Source organism: Molossus molossus, unplaced genomic scaffold (genome assembly GCF_014108415.1).
Source record: "Molossus molossus isolate mMolMol1 unplaced genomic scaffold, mMolMol1.p scaffold_m16_p_21, whole genome shotgun sequence".
Taxonomy (NCBI): domain Eukaryota; kingdom Metazoa; phylum Chordata; class Mammalia; order Chiroptera; family Molossidae; genus Molossus; species Molossus molossus.
In genome coordinates, this window is record NW_023425357.1 from 6,349,807 (window position 1) to 6,366,862 (window position 17,056).

Here is a 17,056-nt window from a genome sequence, read left to right on the forward strand (position 1 = left end):
GGAGGTGTCAGCCACCCTCCTCCACACCTGGGACTGTGCACATGCACACACACACACACCTGCACCCCCCACACTCACCATCTTCTCACAAGCCTGCTTCCCATCCATAAAGCCCTTGGGGATGGCATTGGGCGTCAGGATCTCATACCTGTAATGGATGGATGGGGAGAGGTGGGGAATGGAGAGTTATAGCAAACCGTCACCCTGGCCAGGCACTGGGCTCAGAGTGACACATGGCAATAACTGATGACAAGAAGAACAGTAGGAAAAGTGGACGTTCGATCTTAGCCATGCCCCGGGCTAAGAGCGTTAACAGCACCAGCAGCATGGACGATAACAGCCCCGCTCCTCGGATACCCACTGCATGCAGATCCAAGCGGTTATTACATCGCCACCACATTCCCCCAGACGGAAAGCAGCGGCGGGTCTCAGAATGGGAATGTCAGAACAACCAAAAATAGCGGCTGATGTTTTTAAACTTCTTACATGTCAGGCCCTGGGCTAAGTGCTTTACAGCAATTTCTTTCAAATTTCTGGGTGGAAATCAGAATTTAAAAAAATATGCCCTGGCCGGTTTGGCTCAGTGTGGTTAGAGTGGCGGCCCGCGGACCAGAGAGACCCGGGTTCGGTTCCTGCTCAGGGCACGTACCTCGGTTGCAGTTTGTCCCTGGCCCTGGTTGGTTGTGCGGGTGGCAGCCACTCGATGTGTCCCTTTCACGTCGATGTTTCTCTCTCTCTCTCTTCCTCTCTCTCCCTCCCACTCTATCTGTACAAAAAATGGAAAAATATCCTCGGGCGAGGATTAAAAAAAAATATATATATATATGGCTATGACAAACATTTTAATTGTATATAGGGCCCATGTTCTATGTCTAATGGCAGCACTGCTATATACAGTTGGTATGAAGTGTAGTTGTATTATAATATTTACCAAATTATTTGCTTTTTGTACATTAATATTTTCTGTTCTATCCTATTCCACTGCATTTTAAATTTTTTTTAATGTTAAAAAAAATTTTGTTCTTTATTGATTTTAGAGAGAGGGAGAGAGAGATGGAAACATCGATGAACCCTGGCCGGTTTGGCTCAGCGGTTAGAGCGTCGGCCTGCGGTCCTGAGAGACCCGGGTTCGGTTCCCGCTAAGGGCGCGTACTTCGGTTGCAGTTTGTCCCCAGCCCTGGTCGGTCGTGTGGGTGGCAGCCACTCGATGTGTCCCTTTCACGTCAATGTTTTTCTCTCTGTCTCTCTGTTCCTCTCTCTCCCTCCTGCTCTACCTGAACAAAAAATGGAAAAATGTCCTCAGGTGAGGATAAAAAAAAAAAAAAAAGAAACATCGATGAGAGAGAACATTGATTGGCCGCCTCCTGCATGCCCCCTACTTGGGATCAGGCCCACAACCTGGGCATGTGCCCTGACCAGGAATCGAACTGGCGACCTCTTGGTGCATGGATCAACACTCAACCACTGAGCGACACCAGCCGGGCTATTTTTTTTTTTTATATTTTTATTGATTTTGAGAGAGAGAGAAACATTGTCGTGAGAGCAAAACATCAATCAGCTGTATCTTGTACACCCCCCACCAGGGACCCAGCCTATAATCAGGGCATGTGCCCTGACCAGGAATTGAACCAGCAACCTTTCAGTACAGATGATGCCCAACTAACGGAGCCACATGGGCCAAGGATCCACTGCAATTTTAAAGAAATGCCCATTGTGCCTGGCCAATGTGGCTCAGTGGTTGAGCATGGACCCATGCATCAGGAGGTCTCCAGTTTGATTTCCTGTCAGGGCACATGCCCAGGTTGTGGGCCCAATCCCCAGTAGGGGGCATGCAGGAGGTGGCCAAGAGATGTTCTCTCTCATCGATGTTTTTATCTCTCTCTCCCTCTCCCGTCCTCTCTCTCTCTAAAATCAATAAAGAAAAAAGGTAAAGCCCTGGCCGGTTTGGCTCAGGGTTAGAGCGTCGGCCTGCGGTCCAGAGAGACCCGGGTTCGGTTCCCGCTAAGGGCACGTACTTCGGTTGCAGTTTGTCCCCGGCCCTGGTTGGTTGTGCGGTGGCAGCCACTCAATGTGTCCCTTTCACATCGATGTTTCTCTCTCTCTGTCTCTTTCTCTCTCTCCCTCCCACTCTATCTGTACAAAAAATGGAAAAATGTCCTCGGGTGAGGATAAAAAAAAAGAAAGAAAGAAAAAAGGTAAAATAAAGAAATGCCAATGGCAACACACTGATTACAATATAACGCTCTATGCTTTTTCTTTCCAGGAGCACACTAAGTGGGTATTGCTCGCCCATACCACAGAGGAGAAGACTGAGGCTCAGCAAACCTGAAGAATTTGCCTAGAGGCCCAGCTCAGAAGCAGCAGTGGGAGGCTCTGGATGCAGGTATGGTGGCTGCCAGACCCGGGCCCCACCCCGCCCCCACCCTGCTCACCGTTGCCGGAACTCCTGGAAGAGGATGCGGTTGGGGAAGCCTTGGCGACAGATCCGGATGCCTTCCAGGACACCATTACAGCGCAGCTGGTCCAGCACCAGCCTGGGCTCCAGCTTCCCAGCCTGTGAGAGAGCAAAACAGACACGCAGGGTCAGAGGCGGCCGCATGGGGGCGCCACTCCCAGGAAGGCCACACGGGGGCGCCACTCATTGCCCGACAGCCCCGAGTCAGGGGAAACCATGTGGAATGGCCATTTTGGCAGGTCAACAATGGTTGGCAATTTCCTATGGTTCGAGCTGTAATTGACTGAGCACCTACTACGTGCCAGACAGAAATCCCTGCCCTGGGGGGCTCACAGTCCAGTGGGAAGCCGGGGGTGGTCTTCTCAAACCTACATGACATCACCCGTCCCAATGGCCATATTTCCATCCCTGGTACCTTCCATGCTCTGACCTACCAATAGACTTTTTTTTTTTTTTTTTTATCCTCACCCGAGGACATTTTTCCATTTTTTGTTCAGGTAGAGGTGGGGGTGGGGGGGGTGGGGGGAGAGGAACAGAGAGAGAGAGAGAAACATCAATGTGAAAGGGACACATCGAGTGGCTGCCACCCCCACAACCGACCAGGGCGGGGGACAAACTGCAACCGAGGTACGCGCCCTTAGCGGGAACCGAACCCGGGTCTCTCAGGACCGCAGGCTGACGCTCTAACCGCTGAGCCAAACCGGCCAGGGCCCAATGGCCATATTTCCATCCCTGGTACCTTCCATGCTCTGACCTACCAATAGACTTTTGCACAAGCTCTTCTCTGCTCACCATACCACTTACCCTTCAGAGCTCAGTTGTTACCTCCTCCAGGGTCCCTTCTCTGACTCCACTGAGCAGATCAAATCTTATGTGGTACTTACCACCCCTACAAATTCAACCAGACATTCATTGTGGGCATTTAGTTGAATATCTGTGTTCTGCATAAGACTGTGAGAATACGGGTTGGCTGGGCTTCTCTCTAATGTATCCCTAGTACCTGGTACTTAGTTAGTGCTCAGTAAAATTTAAATCCCATGAATGAATGAATTTTCCTAACAGGGAACTCATTCTGGGAGGAAAGTGAGTCCCTCAAGGTCACACATTCGATCAGATGTGAGCCTGGGACGAGGTGTGGCTCCAGCCAAGTCCAGGAGCCAGGGCTTTACCCCTGCCATGGCCTCCCCCTGCCCGGCCAGGTCACTCACCCTCTTCTCATGGTTGGGGACAATGCAGCGGACGAAGCTGGGGTTGGTGTTGCTGAGCGTGGCCATGAGGCGGCTCAGGGACTCCTTGTAGAGCTGTCCCACTGTTCGGAACATGCCCCGGCGGGGGCGGCCACCCGGGGGGCCATCCCCGAGGCTGCTCACCTGCTCCAGCCCCACGATGCCCTCCACTGTGTGAAGAGGAAATCAGATGAAGGGCGAGAAGGGGATCAGGGGTCAGTTTTTTAAGGGGGTTGGGTTGGCCAAAGGTTAAGGATCTTCTTATTTATAGGGCTTGGCACTTTACATATGAAACACCTCACACAGGCTGGTAAAGTAGGTAATACAGTGATACCTCGGTTCTCGAACGCCTTGACTTTCGACCAAATCGGTATTCGACCAGGAGATTCGAGAAACTTTTGTCTCGGAATCCGAACAAATATTTGGAACTCGAACTTCCGAGATGAGCCGAGTTGAGCCAAATGGCGTTCATTCGGCCCAGCGCGCCTTGCTTGCGTCATCAGTGTGAGTGCAGACAGAGAGTCACGCTTTGTGGAGTCACGCTTTGTGGAGAGAGTCACACTTTACACTGAATTTAACCCTTAGACATACTGTACACTTTTATTTCTTGTTGAGACTTATGTTTTTCTACATATTATATACAAATTAGGCCAGTAAATAGGCATTTTCTGGGGCTTGGAACGAATTAATCCAGTTTCCATTATTTCCTATTGGGTTTCATTGCTTCGGTTCTCGAACAATTTGGTTCTCGACCGTCCTCCTGGAACGAATTATGTTCGAGAACCGAGGTATCACTGTACCAGCTCCATTGGACTAGTGGGAAAACTGAGGCTCAACAAAGCAGAAGACTGTGCCCAAAGCCACACAGCTTAGAAACTGCAGATCTGGGATTGAAACCCAGGCAGTGTGAGTCCTCTCAAACCCCGACTTCTGACCCCTTTTCTCCTCAAGAACATGAGGACTTTTCCTGATCGACAGATGATGACAACAACAGCAAACATTTACTTAGCACATATTCTCTGCTGGGTTCTTCCAAAGCACTTTACACCCTCTGGTTTATTTATAAGCCTGCGAGAATCACTCCCATTTTACAGATGAGGAAGTCGAGGCACAGAGAAGGAAAAGGGTAATCACAAACACAGCGTAGCTGCATTTTTAGGAACATGAAACAGAGTCACATTAAAAATGGAATAGAGTCTGGATTTTATGTGCAATGTGTGCAATAAGGCAATCTGCCTTCATATTAAGCATTTTTTTTCTAGAAAAGCCTGATTTCATGGTAACTCTGTTTCTCTATTGTCATTTGCTGGTGCCACTTCAGCTAGTGAGAAATACCCACCCAACTTTGATAACTGAATCAGGCCAGGTTTCTCAGGATCCTGCTACTGGGGCTGAATCTGATGCCCTGCGGTGCCCAGTGATAAGGGTCATCAGGGGTCAACCAGATAATCTGCACTTAGGCAGGGCCTGGTATATGGTGGGGACTCAGATATAACATTCTCCTCCCCAGGTTTCAACTCTATCTCCCACCGCCATTTTTACAGTTATTATCGAAATGATAATTATCCTTTATTAAACTTATAACACAGGTAAGAGCTGAGGCTCTGGGACTCGATATCCTGGCTTCAAATCCTTGCTCTGCCACTTACTGGCTGTGTGATCCTGGGCTGGTGACTTAACTTCTCTGTGCTTTGATTTCCTCATCTGTGCAAGATGGGTAACAGTACTAACACCTGCCTCAGGGGTCGTTCAGAGGATTCTACGTGGTAATAATTGTAAAAGGGCTTGCACAATGCAAGGCACATAGTAAGTGCTCAATGAACACAGGCTGATATTAGTTTTGCATGCAGTTTGGTTAGAAGGCGGCACTGAGTCTGGAAACCGCTGAGGGAGACGACAAAGAGGAAGAAGAGGCGTGAGAGACCCCCCTACGGAGAAAAGTGGGGACAGATATTCAAAACCAATTTCCAGTCCAACAGGCCCACCCTCCTCGCCTGGCAAATCTCACCCATCGATGTAGAGCAACACCCACCCCCTGGCGGAGACATGGCAGAGTCGTGCCTCCCTGAAGATCCTGGGGGCGATGGTGGGAAGGAGCCAAGGAAAGAGAACTGCTGGAAGCCCCCCTGTTCTGAGGGGTGAGGACAGGTTGGGGGAGAGGACCGATGTGGGGAGATGGCAAAGAGATGGGGGAATGCAGAGGGAGCGGTATGCGAAGAGAAGAGGGAGAGAAGGTGGTAGGAAGAAAAAAAGAGGACAGGGTTATTAGTCAACAGCACAGGGCAGAGCAGAAGGGAAAACCTGAGTACTGGCCATAACCTTTTAAAGCCAGGGAGACTATCCTGTTCACCTTTGTGTCTACCCACTAAACACATCAACGTAGCTGAAAGGACGAATGTCCTCTGTGAGAACTTAGTGCTGGAGGGAAAAAGATCTCTCTCCCTGGAGGTGGAGTCTGTATCTGTTTTGTTAGATATCTCTTTTTGCCCTGGCTGCCAGGAAGCTCTAGGACTACTTTGATGCTTCCACCCAGTTTGTTGCGTTTGTCTCTCTGAGAGCTTGTCTCATCTGCCTTTTCCCCTGGGCTGCCAGGATGCTGGGCATCCAACTCTGGCCTACAGACAGCTGTAGTAGGGATTGATGCAAAAATAGCCTTAATTTCCTACCCCTCCTTACGTCTTGCAGCTCTTTGAGTTTGGGCTGGCCTTGTGACTGCTTTGTTCAGGAGAATTGTGGGAGAAGTAACACTGTGTCACGTTCCAGTCTAGGACTCAAGGGGCTTTGCTGTTTCCACTTTCCGTCTTGGGACCCTTTGGGAGTCAGCCACATATAGGGGGGCATGTGAGGGATCACCACAGACATCATGTGTCCATGAATGAGGCACAGAAGTGAGTTAGGAGGGACATTTTCAATCAGAAGGAAATGATTCTCATAGCAGAATCTGGTTTTGTTGCTGAACATCAAACATTGCTTTTCAATCCTTCTTGTGTAATCTGTATGAGACACAGATAACAAATTTTTCTTTCTCAAATCAGCTCACAAGATCAAGGTACACAAGAGCCCTTTGGCTCTGTGAGTTTGGGAAACCACTCATCTTATTTATTTTGTTTTCCTGTCTAGTTGCATGGGCTGACACTTCCACAACTATGCTTTCCACTGCAATCAAAGATTAAAGCAAACTGACAGATTCTGAAAACCTGGAATCAGAAAAAATCCAGGATGCTGGTGCTGCCAGTTGTATGAATCATCTCTCAAAGCTCCAGGGGCAATAGACAAGACTTGGAAAAGTACAGGGTCCTACCACAAAGGCATTTGGCTTTTCTGCCCGTGCCCCTTAGATGTCTCATTTTGAAAAGACGGATGGAAAAATTCACATGGGCCTTTTTGGATCAAAAAAACTCCTAAACTATATCTCAGTCTGTTGTTCCTTTCTTCTTCCCAGGGGCCCTGAAGGGAACTTTCTGACAGAGCAAAGAAAGAAAAGTCTAAAAGTTGACCAACCTGCAAAACACCACCCTTCTGAGTTCTCTTGTTATTAATCCTTTTCCAGTCAAATCTCTTGATTTTTTTTTTTTTTTAGGCATCATATACCATCTCCAGATAATGTTATCTCTTTCTTTACAATATTTGCATACTTATTTCTTTTTCTCATCTGATTGCGTAGGCTAACATCGCTAAAACAGAGTTTCACAGCAGTGTTGACAGTGGACATCCTTGTTTTGTTTAAGGAGGAGTGCTTTATCACTGAATATGATGCTGGCTTGAGATATCAACCAATCAATCACTAATTGGGAACACTATTGTGAGACTGTCTAGCCTGCCTGCATAAGTTCTGCATCTAAGCAGAAAACTCAGTTTCTGAAACAAAGGTGCTCACACTGTGGGTTGGGAGAAGGAATGCCCAGAACTTCAGGGACAAAGACAGGGGAAGCTGGTCCTCACCATCTTTCCAGATCTCTGCCGTTAGCCGATCTGTGCTCTGGTGCAGCAGGGCTGCGACGTTGTCATTCAGAGGGTCCATGTTTTTCATCAACCATTCATTGGCCTTGTAGTCGACCTAAGTGAAGTCAGGCATTTGGAGGGTGGTGACCTTGCAGGTTCACTGACTCTCCTGATTCCTAAGGAGCCTCTCAGAAGTTCTGAGACTCCAGCTCTGGGGTTCACCAAAGGAGAGAGCATTGGCGCCACCTTGTGTCCATGTCTTGAACTGCACCCTTCGCCAGCATGACCCACCTCTGACCTGGTCCACCACCACTTTCTTCCTTATTAATTCTACCCCAAACACACTAGCTTCTGCACTGTTCCTCAAACGTGCAACGTCATTTCCACCTCAAAGATTTTACCCCTGCTGTCCCCACCATCTGGGATTCCCCTGCCATGGGTTTTCCCAGGAATGATTGCTTGGGAGAATTCAGGATTTCACTTTGAGGTTCCCACAGAGTCACAGTCTTGACCACAACTCTCTGCACATGTTCCTCCCACCAGAAAGGGGCTCCCTTAGGCCAGGGCCCAGGTCTGACTCAGCCCAGCACAGGGCTGGGCACACAGGAGGTCTTAGAAAACACACAAAGGACACACGGGACTCCTCCCAGCCACCGTGTATGCTGTTCCCTCCACCTGCAGAGACCTTTCCATCCTTCACCTGTTACACACCACTTAGACCAGACAGCCCACAGGCCAAATCAAGCCTGCCACCTCTTTTTGTAAATAAAGTTTTATTGGAGCCCTGGTCGGTTTGGCTCAGCGGTTAGAGTGTCAGCCCGCGGACCGGAGAGTCCCGGGTTCAGTTCCCACTAAGGGCAAGTACTTTGGTTGCAGTTTGTCCCTGGCCCAGTCAGGGTTGTGTGGGTGGCAACCACTTGATGTGTCTCTCTCACATCGATGTTTCTCTCTCTTGCTCTTCCTCTCTCTCTCCAAAAAATAAATTTTATTGGAATACAATCTTCATTTACATATTCATTTATGTATTCCCTGTGGCTTCCTTCACGCCACAATGGCAGAATTTAGTAGCTGTGACAGAGAACGTCTGGTCCACAAAGCTGAAACTATTCACAAGAAATGTTTGCTGGGCCTTGGTTTCGATTTCAGATCAAGCATTACTCTCGTCTGTGAAACCGTCCCTGGCGTTCCTCCTCTGGGCTTTCACTTTGACACCACCCTTAGCTGCCCCTGTTGAAGTTCCTATCAGCCTTATGTCCTAATAGTTTGTATTTGTCTCCCTTCCAGATAGGGAACTTAGTGAGGACAGAAACCATGTCTGAATTGGGTCCTCAACTTTGCTCAGCACAGGGCTGGGGGCACAAAAGACACGTTTGCCGAATGAATGGATAAAATGCACATAATTCTCCTCTTGGTGAGCTGCTATCCACGCCTCAAACCCACAGCAAACATCCCCTCCTTGAGGGAGCCTTTGTTGACTTCATCAGACAGAGTCTTCACTTCTTGGGATTTCCTAGCCCCTGCCCTGGCTGTGTCCTGTCCCAGTGGGCATCTGGTAGCCCCTGCTTTCTGTCCGCACCCTCCCCCACATAGTAGCCAAGTGGTCCCTACTGCCACCCACGTGGCCCCAGGCTGGCCCTGCCCCTTACCTTGCCCGCATAGTGCAAGACGCTGAAGTCAGCCTGGTCTCGTAGGTGCCTCGGCCGCTGGAACTTGGGGTGGCCACCCTGCTCCTGGGCCACCTTCTCTACAAAGGACTTGTCCGTGGCCTTTGGGAACCAGCACTCCTCGTCCAGCAGGGCCAGGAGTCCAGGGGGGTTGGCCTGAGCATTGACAGGAAGGGGAGAGTGAGTCAGATCCCCCGATATTGGACACTTAGATTGCTGCTAGTTTTTAGTTCTTGTAAGTGACACTTGGAGTGTCGACCCAAACATGGGAACAGTAGTTACAGCGACAGGATGGATGAGCCCGGTGATTGGAGCCAGGCCCTGTGGCAGCACATCCCGCGACCTAATCCGCTGGTGGTCACACTGATCTGTGTCGCTTTCTCCATTTAATTGACAGGGAGGCCTGCGGCCGGCAGGGTGAGGACCCGGACCCTGGCCCCGAGGACGGTGGGGGAGATGGCTGCGGGCGGGCAGGCGGGAGGAGCCGCGGGCTGGCTCACCGGCCGCTCGATGAGGTCGATGCAGGGCTGCAGGTCGAGGCCGAAGTCCAGGAAGGTCCAGGGGATGCCCTCGCGCTGGTACTCCTCCTGCTCCAGCACGAACATGGTGTGGTTGAAGAGCTGCTGCAGCTTCTCGTTGGTGTAGTTGATGCACAGCTGCTCGAAGGAGTTCAGCTGCAGGGGACGAGGGGACGTGTGAGAGGGGACAGGGGCCCAGAGAGAGAGGGACAGAGGCCCAGAGAGAGGGGGACAGAGGCCCAGATAGAGAGGGACAGAGGCCCAGAGAGAGGGGGACAGAGGCCCAGAGAGAGAGGGACAGAGGTCCAGAGAGAGGGGGACAGAGGCCCAGATAGAGAGGGACAGAGGCCCAGAGAAAGGGGACAGAGGCCCAGAGAGAGGGGAGCAGAGACCCAGAGAGAGGGGGACAGAGGCCCAGAGAGAGGGGGATAGAGGCCCAGATAGAGAGGGACAGAGGCCCAGAGAAAGGGGGACAGAGGCCCAGAGAGAGGGGAGCAGAGACCCAGAGAGAGGGGGACAGAGGCCCAGAGAGAGGCAGACAGGGACCCAGAGAGAGAGGAGCAGAGGCTCAGAGAGAGGGAGGAACAGGGCAGTGTGATGGAGCCCTCAGGCCCCAGCTGGCACAAAACGCAGACCTGGAAGATCTCAAAGCCCGCGATATCCAGGATGCCCAGGAAGGAGGCCCCCTGGCGGGGGCTGCGGTCCAGGGCACGGTTGAGGCGCAGGACCAGCCAGCGGAAGAGGCGCTCGTAGGTGGCCTTGGCCAGGGCCTCCAGCGCGAAGTCAGCCTGCAAGTGGGACAGGATGCATAGTGAGGGCCCAGCTGCCCATCGGTGGCCCCAGCCTGTCCTCTGGGGCCATCAGGAGACACTGGGCCCCCGTGGTTCAATGATGACATGAACGACAGCCGAGCATTGCTCAAGCTCTACTGTGCACCAGGCACTGCGTGAAGCACCAGGGCTCATTAGCTCACTAACCTCCACCTCTCCTGTCAATTTGACAGCGTGGCAGCGTGGAGCCTGACAACCAGGATTTGAATCCCGGCTCTGCCACTTAGAGACTGTGTTACCTCAGGTATGTAAATAAACCTCTCTGTGCCTCAATGTCTTCATCTGGAAAATGAATTCGAATAGTACCTCAGCTGAGAGTGGAATCCTGGTCAGTGTGACCTTCAATCTCGGGTCCTTGAGTCCCCCACTGTGTCTTCTTCATCCTAGTACCTCGAGTGCCCGGCCTGGGGCCAGGCAGACGCCTCTGCCCAGGAGCTGGATCCTGGAAACCTTTAGCCTGTGTTTACGTCTTTCCACTCCCACCACTGCCAGCCTGGTCTGAGCCACATTGTCATTTACTTGGATCATGGCACCAGCCTCCTCCCTGCTTCTACTTGTGCCGCCTGGACTCAATTCTCCACACAGAAGGTAAGATCTTTATAAAAAACAAAGTGAACTCTCTGTGGCCTCCTGCTGCAGAGAGAGCTAAATAAAACTCACCTCCTTACTGTGGCCACTAAGACCCTGCATGATCTGTCCTCTCCCAACCCCTTCGCCTGCAGCTTCAACCTTCCTCTTCCCCACTCACTAGCCTCCCCGGTCTCCTTAATGTTCCCAACTCACCAAGCTTGTTCCAACCCCAGGACCTTTACACGAGCTGTTCCCTCTGCCTTGAAACATCTCAGTCTCAACTTGAACATCATCTCCAGGGAGAGGACTTTCCTGACCACCTTAACCCTCTCCTTCATAGAAGGCATCACTACCTACAAGCATCCTGTTTATCTTCTTTTATAATCTGTTTTCCTACTACTGCTTTTATTCCCAGTACCTAGACCAGAGTGGGTAACTGGGCAGACACTCAGAAAAAAGCTGGTTGAGTGATCAAGGGAAAACGGCATCAGCCACTGACAGACCCAGGACCCTGGCGCCTGGTTCTCCCTGTGCCCGCCCCCCACCCCGCCAGCACCACCCACCTGCTCCTTGGTCTGTGCTTTCTGCACGTAGTCTCGGCCAACTTTGATGCGGGGGGTGAGCAGGGCGCGGGAGAAATCTGTGACCCCCAGTCCCAGCAGGCGGCACAGCTTCTGGGCAGCTGAGGACGACAGGCGCCAAGAGCCATTTAGCACCGGGAAGTGGCACTGTCCCCCACTGTTGGGGGAACAGAAGCCGGCCCAGCAATTCTCCTCTGGGACCCCAAGTGGGCAAAAATGATCCCAATGTGAGTAAAGACTGGACTGCAAGGATGTTCATCACAGCCTTGTTTATGGTGGAGACAAACAGGGAATGCCCAGCAACTGGGATTGGTTAGAGGAATTCATCCGTTTGAATGGCTATTCTAGCCCTGGCCAATTTGGCTCTGTGGTTAGAGCGTCGGCTTGCAGTCCAGAGAGACCCGGGTTCGGTTCCCGCTAAGGGCATGTATTTCGGTTGCAGTGTGTCCCCGGCCCTGGTTGGGGTCGTGTGGGTGGCAGCCACTCGATGCGTCCCTTTCATGTCGATGTTTCTCTCTCTCTCTCTCTCCCTCCTGCTCTATCTGAATAAAAAAATGGAAAAAATGTCCTCAGGTGAGGATAGAAAAATAAAAAAATAAAATGAATGGTGGTTCTACCATAATTACATTGAAAACTCATTACACGTTCAACCTACCACGTGCGCATTTCATGATATGTATATTCCACTTTGAATCAGAGGAAGAACTGTAAAAAGAATACGGGGTGCCAGTTACTGACATCCAGTTCTCCTCGCAGACCCCAGATGGAAAAAAAAAAAAACGGTACAGTTCTAGTTCATAACCTTGAAAAGTTACTCCCAATGCATTGTGGGGGGAAAAGCAAGTTTCCAACCAATTTATAAGGTCTGGTCCCAATTATTCTGCAAAGCAAATGAATAAGCGAGTGCAGAGCACACCTGCCAGGTGTGTGAATAGAGCCCCTACGCTCCAGGTGTGTGAACAGAGCCCCTACGCTCCAGGTGTGTGAACAGAGCCCCTACGCTCCAGGTGACAGGGCTAATCCACGCACCGTGGGGGATGCCCCTTCCTCCTCGTTTTCTTGTGCTGTGCCACTTTTGAAAACAAGCCTGTAGGATTTTCTAATCAGGACAGAAAGCTCTTTCCATCTCAAGGGGGAAGGGGTGTGAAGCATGATTCCATTTCTGTGACAATTATTTCCACATGGATACAGGCATAGAACAGAACCCAGAGAGAAATACCCCAAAATGTTCGCAGTAATTATCTCTCGGGAGCATGATTATGGGCAATTTCCCTGCCTTTATACGGTTCTGTTGGATTTTTTCCCCATCCAGCTTGTATTATTTTGTAATAATAAAGAAGCAGAGACTTTTCCATTTGGATTTTTCAAAAAAAAAAAGAATATCAAGTATAATTCTGCTTTTGAAAGACAAATATAAATGCAAGCCCAGAGGCCAGGAGGAGATATGCCCAATAGGCCCGGTGTTAACAGCAGGTCTCTCGGAGGGGCTAGGATGACCAGGGATCCGGCGGCGCCCCCTTTGGCACGCTGGTGTCGTTCAAACTTCCAGCAGGGACCACACTGTTTATAGTCAGGAAAAGGGTGGGGAAATGCTATGTTGGTAAAGACTCAGCAAAGAGCAGGAAGTCAGAGCGTCCAGCTAGGGAAGGGGTGCTCTGAGAATGGGACAGGGTCCCGTGGGTGGACAGCAGGCCAGGGGGTGTCACCTGTGTTGTCAGGCATGGACGCCTGATCCGTGTTCCGTTCTCGCTTCAGGGTGATGTTGCCAAACTGTAGCACCGCCGAGACCATCCGCAGCATGGCTAAGGGGCGGCAGAGAGAGAGATCACCATGTCTCCAGACCCTGTGTGCGGTCTGAACCAGCCACTGAGAAATCCAGCTTTAAAACCTATGTCAGGCCCTGGCCGGTTTGGCTCAGCGGTTAGAGCGTCCGCCTGCGGTCCGGAGAGACCCGGGTTCGGTTCCCGCTAAGGGCACGTGCCTCGGTTGCAGTTTGTCCCCGGCCCTGGTTGGTCGTGCGGGTGGCAGCCACTCGATGTGTCCCTTTCACATCGATGTTTCCCTCTCTCTCTCTCTTCCTCTCTCTCCCTCCCACTCTATCTGTACAAAAAATGGAAAAATGTCCTCGGGTGAGGATAAAAAAAAACAAAACCAAAAAAAACCTATGTCAGATCATACCACCATCTTGAGCCTAAAATCCACCCGACACTAGCCCTGGCCGGTTTGGCTCAGTGGTTAGAGTGTCAGCCTTCGGTCCAGAGAGACCCAGGTTCGGTTCCCGCTAAGGGCATGTACCTCGATTGCAGTTTGTCCCCGGCCCTGGTTGGTCATGCAGGAGGCAACCACTCGATGTGTCCCTTTCACGTCGATGTTTCTCTCTCTCTCTCTCCCTCTCTTTCCCTCCCGCTCTATCTGAACAAAAAATGGAAAAATGTCCTTGGGTGAGGATAAAAATAACAATAATAATAATAAATAAAAGGACTTAGAGCAGCAGTTCTCAACCTGTGGGTCACGACTCCTTTGGGGGTCGAACGACCGTTTGACAGGGGTCCCCCAAGACCATCGGAAAACACATATTTCCAATGGTCTTAGGAACCAGACACCGCTCCTCTATCCGTCTCCAGATGGGTCCGCCCACGTGCAGATCCGCCCACAGACAACATGAGGAGCTGTATTAAAGGGTGCGCGGCATTAGGAAGGTTGAGAACCACTGACTTAGAGAAATGAATGAGCAATATGGAAAGGTTTTTAAAATATCAAGTGGAAAGCGCAAGGGGAGGAGGGTGTGTATGGCATACTCTGTACAAAAGACAGAGAACAGAAGCACACTTGATTCTCGTTATTAGCGGCAATGTTCTGCGGTCACCGAGAACACTGAAATAGTGACTGGAAATGAATCCTCGGGGGAAATACAGGGTGTGGCTCCTGTGGGCCTCTGGGCACAACATTTTCATCAACCGATCAGTACATCACCTTGTTTGACGTGTGTTTCTGTTTGGAGACACCTTGCTAATACACAGGGTGGGAAAAAGTAGGTTTGCAGTTGTCCGTATGGAAAGCAATACAATAATAATAAGTAATAATATGCCCTGGCTGGTGTGGCTCCGTGGTTAGAGCATTGGCCTATGAACCAAAGGGTTGTGGGTTTGATTTCTGGTCAAGGGCATGTACCTGGGTTGCAGGTTTGATCCCCGGCCCTGGTCGAGGTGTGTGCAGTAAGCAACCAATTAATGTGTCTCTCTCACATCTCTCTCTCACCCTCCCTCCCTTCCACTCTCTCTAAAAATCAATGGCAAAAATATCCTCAGGTGAGGATTAACAAAAAAAAGTTAAAAATAATACAAGAATAGCCCTGGTCCGTTTGGCTCAGTGGTTAGAGTGTTGGCCCATGGACTGGAGAGTCCCGAGTTCAGTTCCCGTGAAGGGCACATACCTTGGTTGCAGTTTGTTCCCCGGTTGGAGTGGTGTGGATGGCAACCAGTCAATGTGTCTCTCTCACATTGATGTTTCTCTCTCTTTTCCTCCCTCTCTCCCTCCCGCTCTATCTGAAATGCAAAAAATGTCCTTCAGTGAGGATAAAAAGAAAAAAAAAAATACATGTTTCGTATACTCACAACATTACATCTACTTTTGCCCCACCCTGTATATTGTGGCCTCATTCACTTTGTTTTTTTGTTTTTTTTTTTAATCCTCATCCGAGGACATTTTTCCATTTTTTGTACAGATAGAGTGGGAGGGAGAGAGAGAGAGAGAGAGAGAGAAACATCGATGTGAAAGGGACACATCGAGTGGCTGCCACCCGCACGACCAACCAGGGCCGGGGACAAACTGCAACCAAGGTACATGCCCTTAGCGGGAACCGAACCCGGGTCTCTCTAGACCGCAGGCCGACGCTCTAACCGCTGAGCCAAACCGGCCAGGGCGCCTCATTCACTTTGAGCTCATGGCCAACAGCACTATCCCACCTGCGCCTGAAGGCAGCTCATCGAACACACGTATTTTCTCTGTTGGGCACATCCCAGACTCCCCGTGCTGGGAATGCAAGCCAGCACTTCAGCACGACGCTTGGAAGCCATTCTAGACGCTGAACTCACCACCACCAACAACAACAAAAGCACAAAAACCTAAAAGCTCGACAGACCACAAGAAGGACCCTGGTTTACAGTACGAGAGCTGAAATGAGAAGGCAGGGCGTGACCGGTGGGACCTCCGCGGCAGGCACTGCGCAGCTCTGCCTGTCCACCCCTCTGTGAAGGACCAGGGAGCATTGGTTCTGGGGTCCCACATAAATCTAGTGTGCAGGGGATTCACAAACGCAAACACCACGAACGAGGACGCGCACACGGCCCCCAGCTTACAGTGGTCTGAATTCTGATTTTTCAAATGTATTGTGGTGCCAAAGCGATACACCTGCGGTAAAAACTGAATTTGGAATTTTGAATTTTTTCGCCACGAGCCCGCTCCCAGTCGGCCACCGATCACAGAGGTACACGCCCAGTCCCCCGCGGTGCGCTGGTGCCTGTGCTTTTTGGACACCGTGTTTTGTGTTTTCACATCCCATCGTGTCTGCAAACACCCCGCTGTGGCTCCTGCTTCTGAGGGGAAGAGGGAGGCAGTCACGCCTGAGAGGAGAGGCAAGGTAACTGCCCTCCCAGAAGGCAATTGGCCATAATTACATAATAGCACGAGGCGTGCGACACTTGATTGTGAAATAGGCTGTGTGTTAGATCATTTGGCCCAGCTGCAGGCTAATGTAAGCGTCCTGAGCGCCTTTGAGGTGGATTAGTCTGAGGCCCAGTGGTTCTCAACCTTCCTAATGCAGCTCCTCATGTTGTGCTGACCCCCCAACCATAAAATTATTTTCGTTGCTACTTCATAACTGTAATTTTGCTACTGTTATGTCTTAGACGACCCCTATGAAAGGGTTGTTCGACTCCCAAAGGAGTCGCGACCCACAGGTTGAGAACTGCTGGCTAAGCCAAGCTGCTCAGTAGGTGTGTTAAATGCATTTCGACTTATGACATTTTCTTTTCTTTATTGATTTTAGAGGGAGAGAGAGAGGTAGAAACATCAGAGAGAACATTGATTGGCCGCCTCCTGCATGCCCCCGACTGGGGATCTGGCCCACAACCTGGGCATGTGCCCTGACCAGGAATCGAACCGGCGACTCTTGGTGCATGGGTTGATGCTCAACCACTGAGCCACACCGGCTGGGCTCGACTTATGACATTTTCAACTTATCACGCGTTTATTAGGCGGTAACCCCAGTG

The 17,056-nt window shown here is 50.7% G+C and overlaps 1 protein-coding gene across 1 annotated transcript in view; it reads right to left on the reverse strand.

Moving 5' to 3' along the window:
- Positions 1–17,056, reverse strand: part of MYH14 (myosin heavy chain 14) — a 75,136-nt gene that overhangs the window by 32,462 nt on the left and 25,618 nt on the right. Inside the window, exons 11-19 of the mRNA XM_036274123.1 lie at positions 13,493–13,588; positions 11,769–11,887; positions 10,441–10,593; positions 9,788–9,961; positions 9,270–9,443; positions 7,624–7,738; positions 3,664–3,851; positions 2,433–2,554; positions 79–148 (exon numbers count right to left, since the gene is read on the reverse strand). Coding sequence (XP_036130016.1) covers positions 79–148; positions 2,433–2,554; positions 3,664–3,851; positions 7,624–7,738; positions 9,270–9,443; positions 9,788–9,961; positions 10,441–10,593; positions 11,769–11,887; positions 13,493–13,588 — 1,211 coding nt within the window. The remainder of the gene's footprint in view (positions 1–78; positions 149–2,432; positions 2,555–3,663; positions 3,852–7,623; positions 7,739–9,269; positions 9,444–9,787; positions 9,962–10,440; positions 10,594–11,768; positions 11,888–13,492; positions 13,589–17,056) is intronic.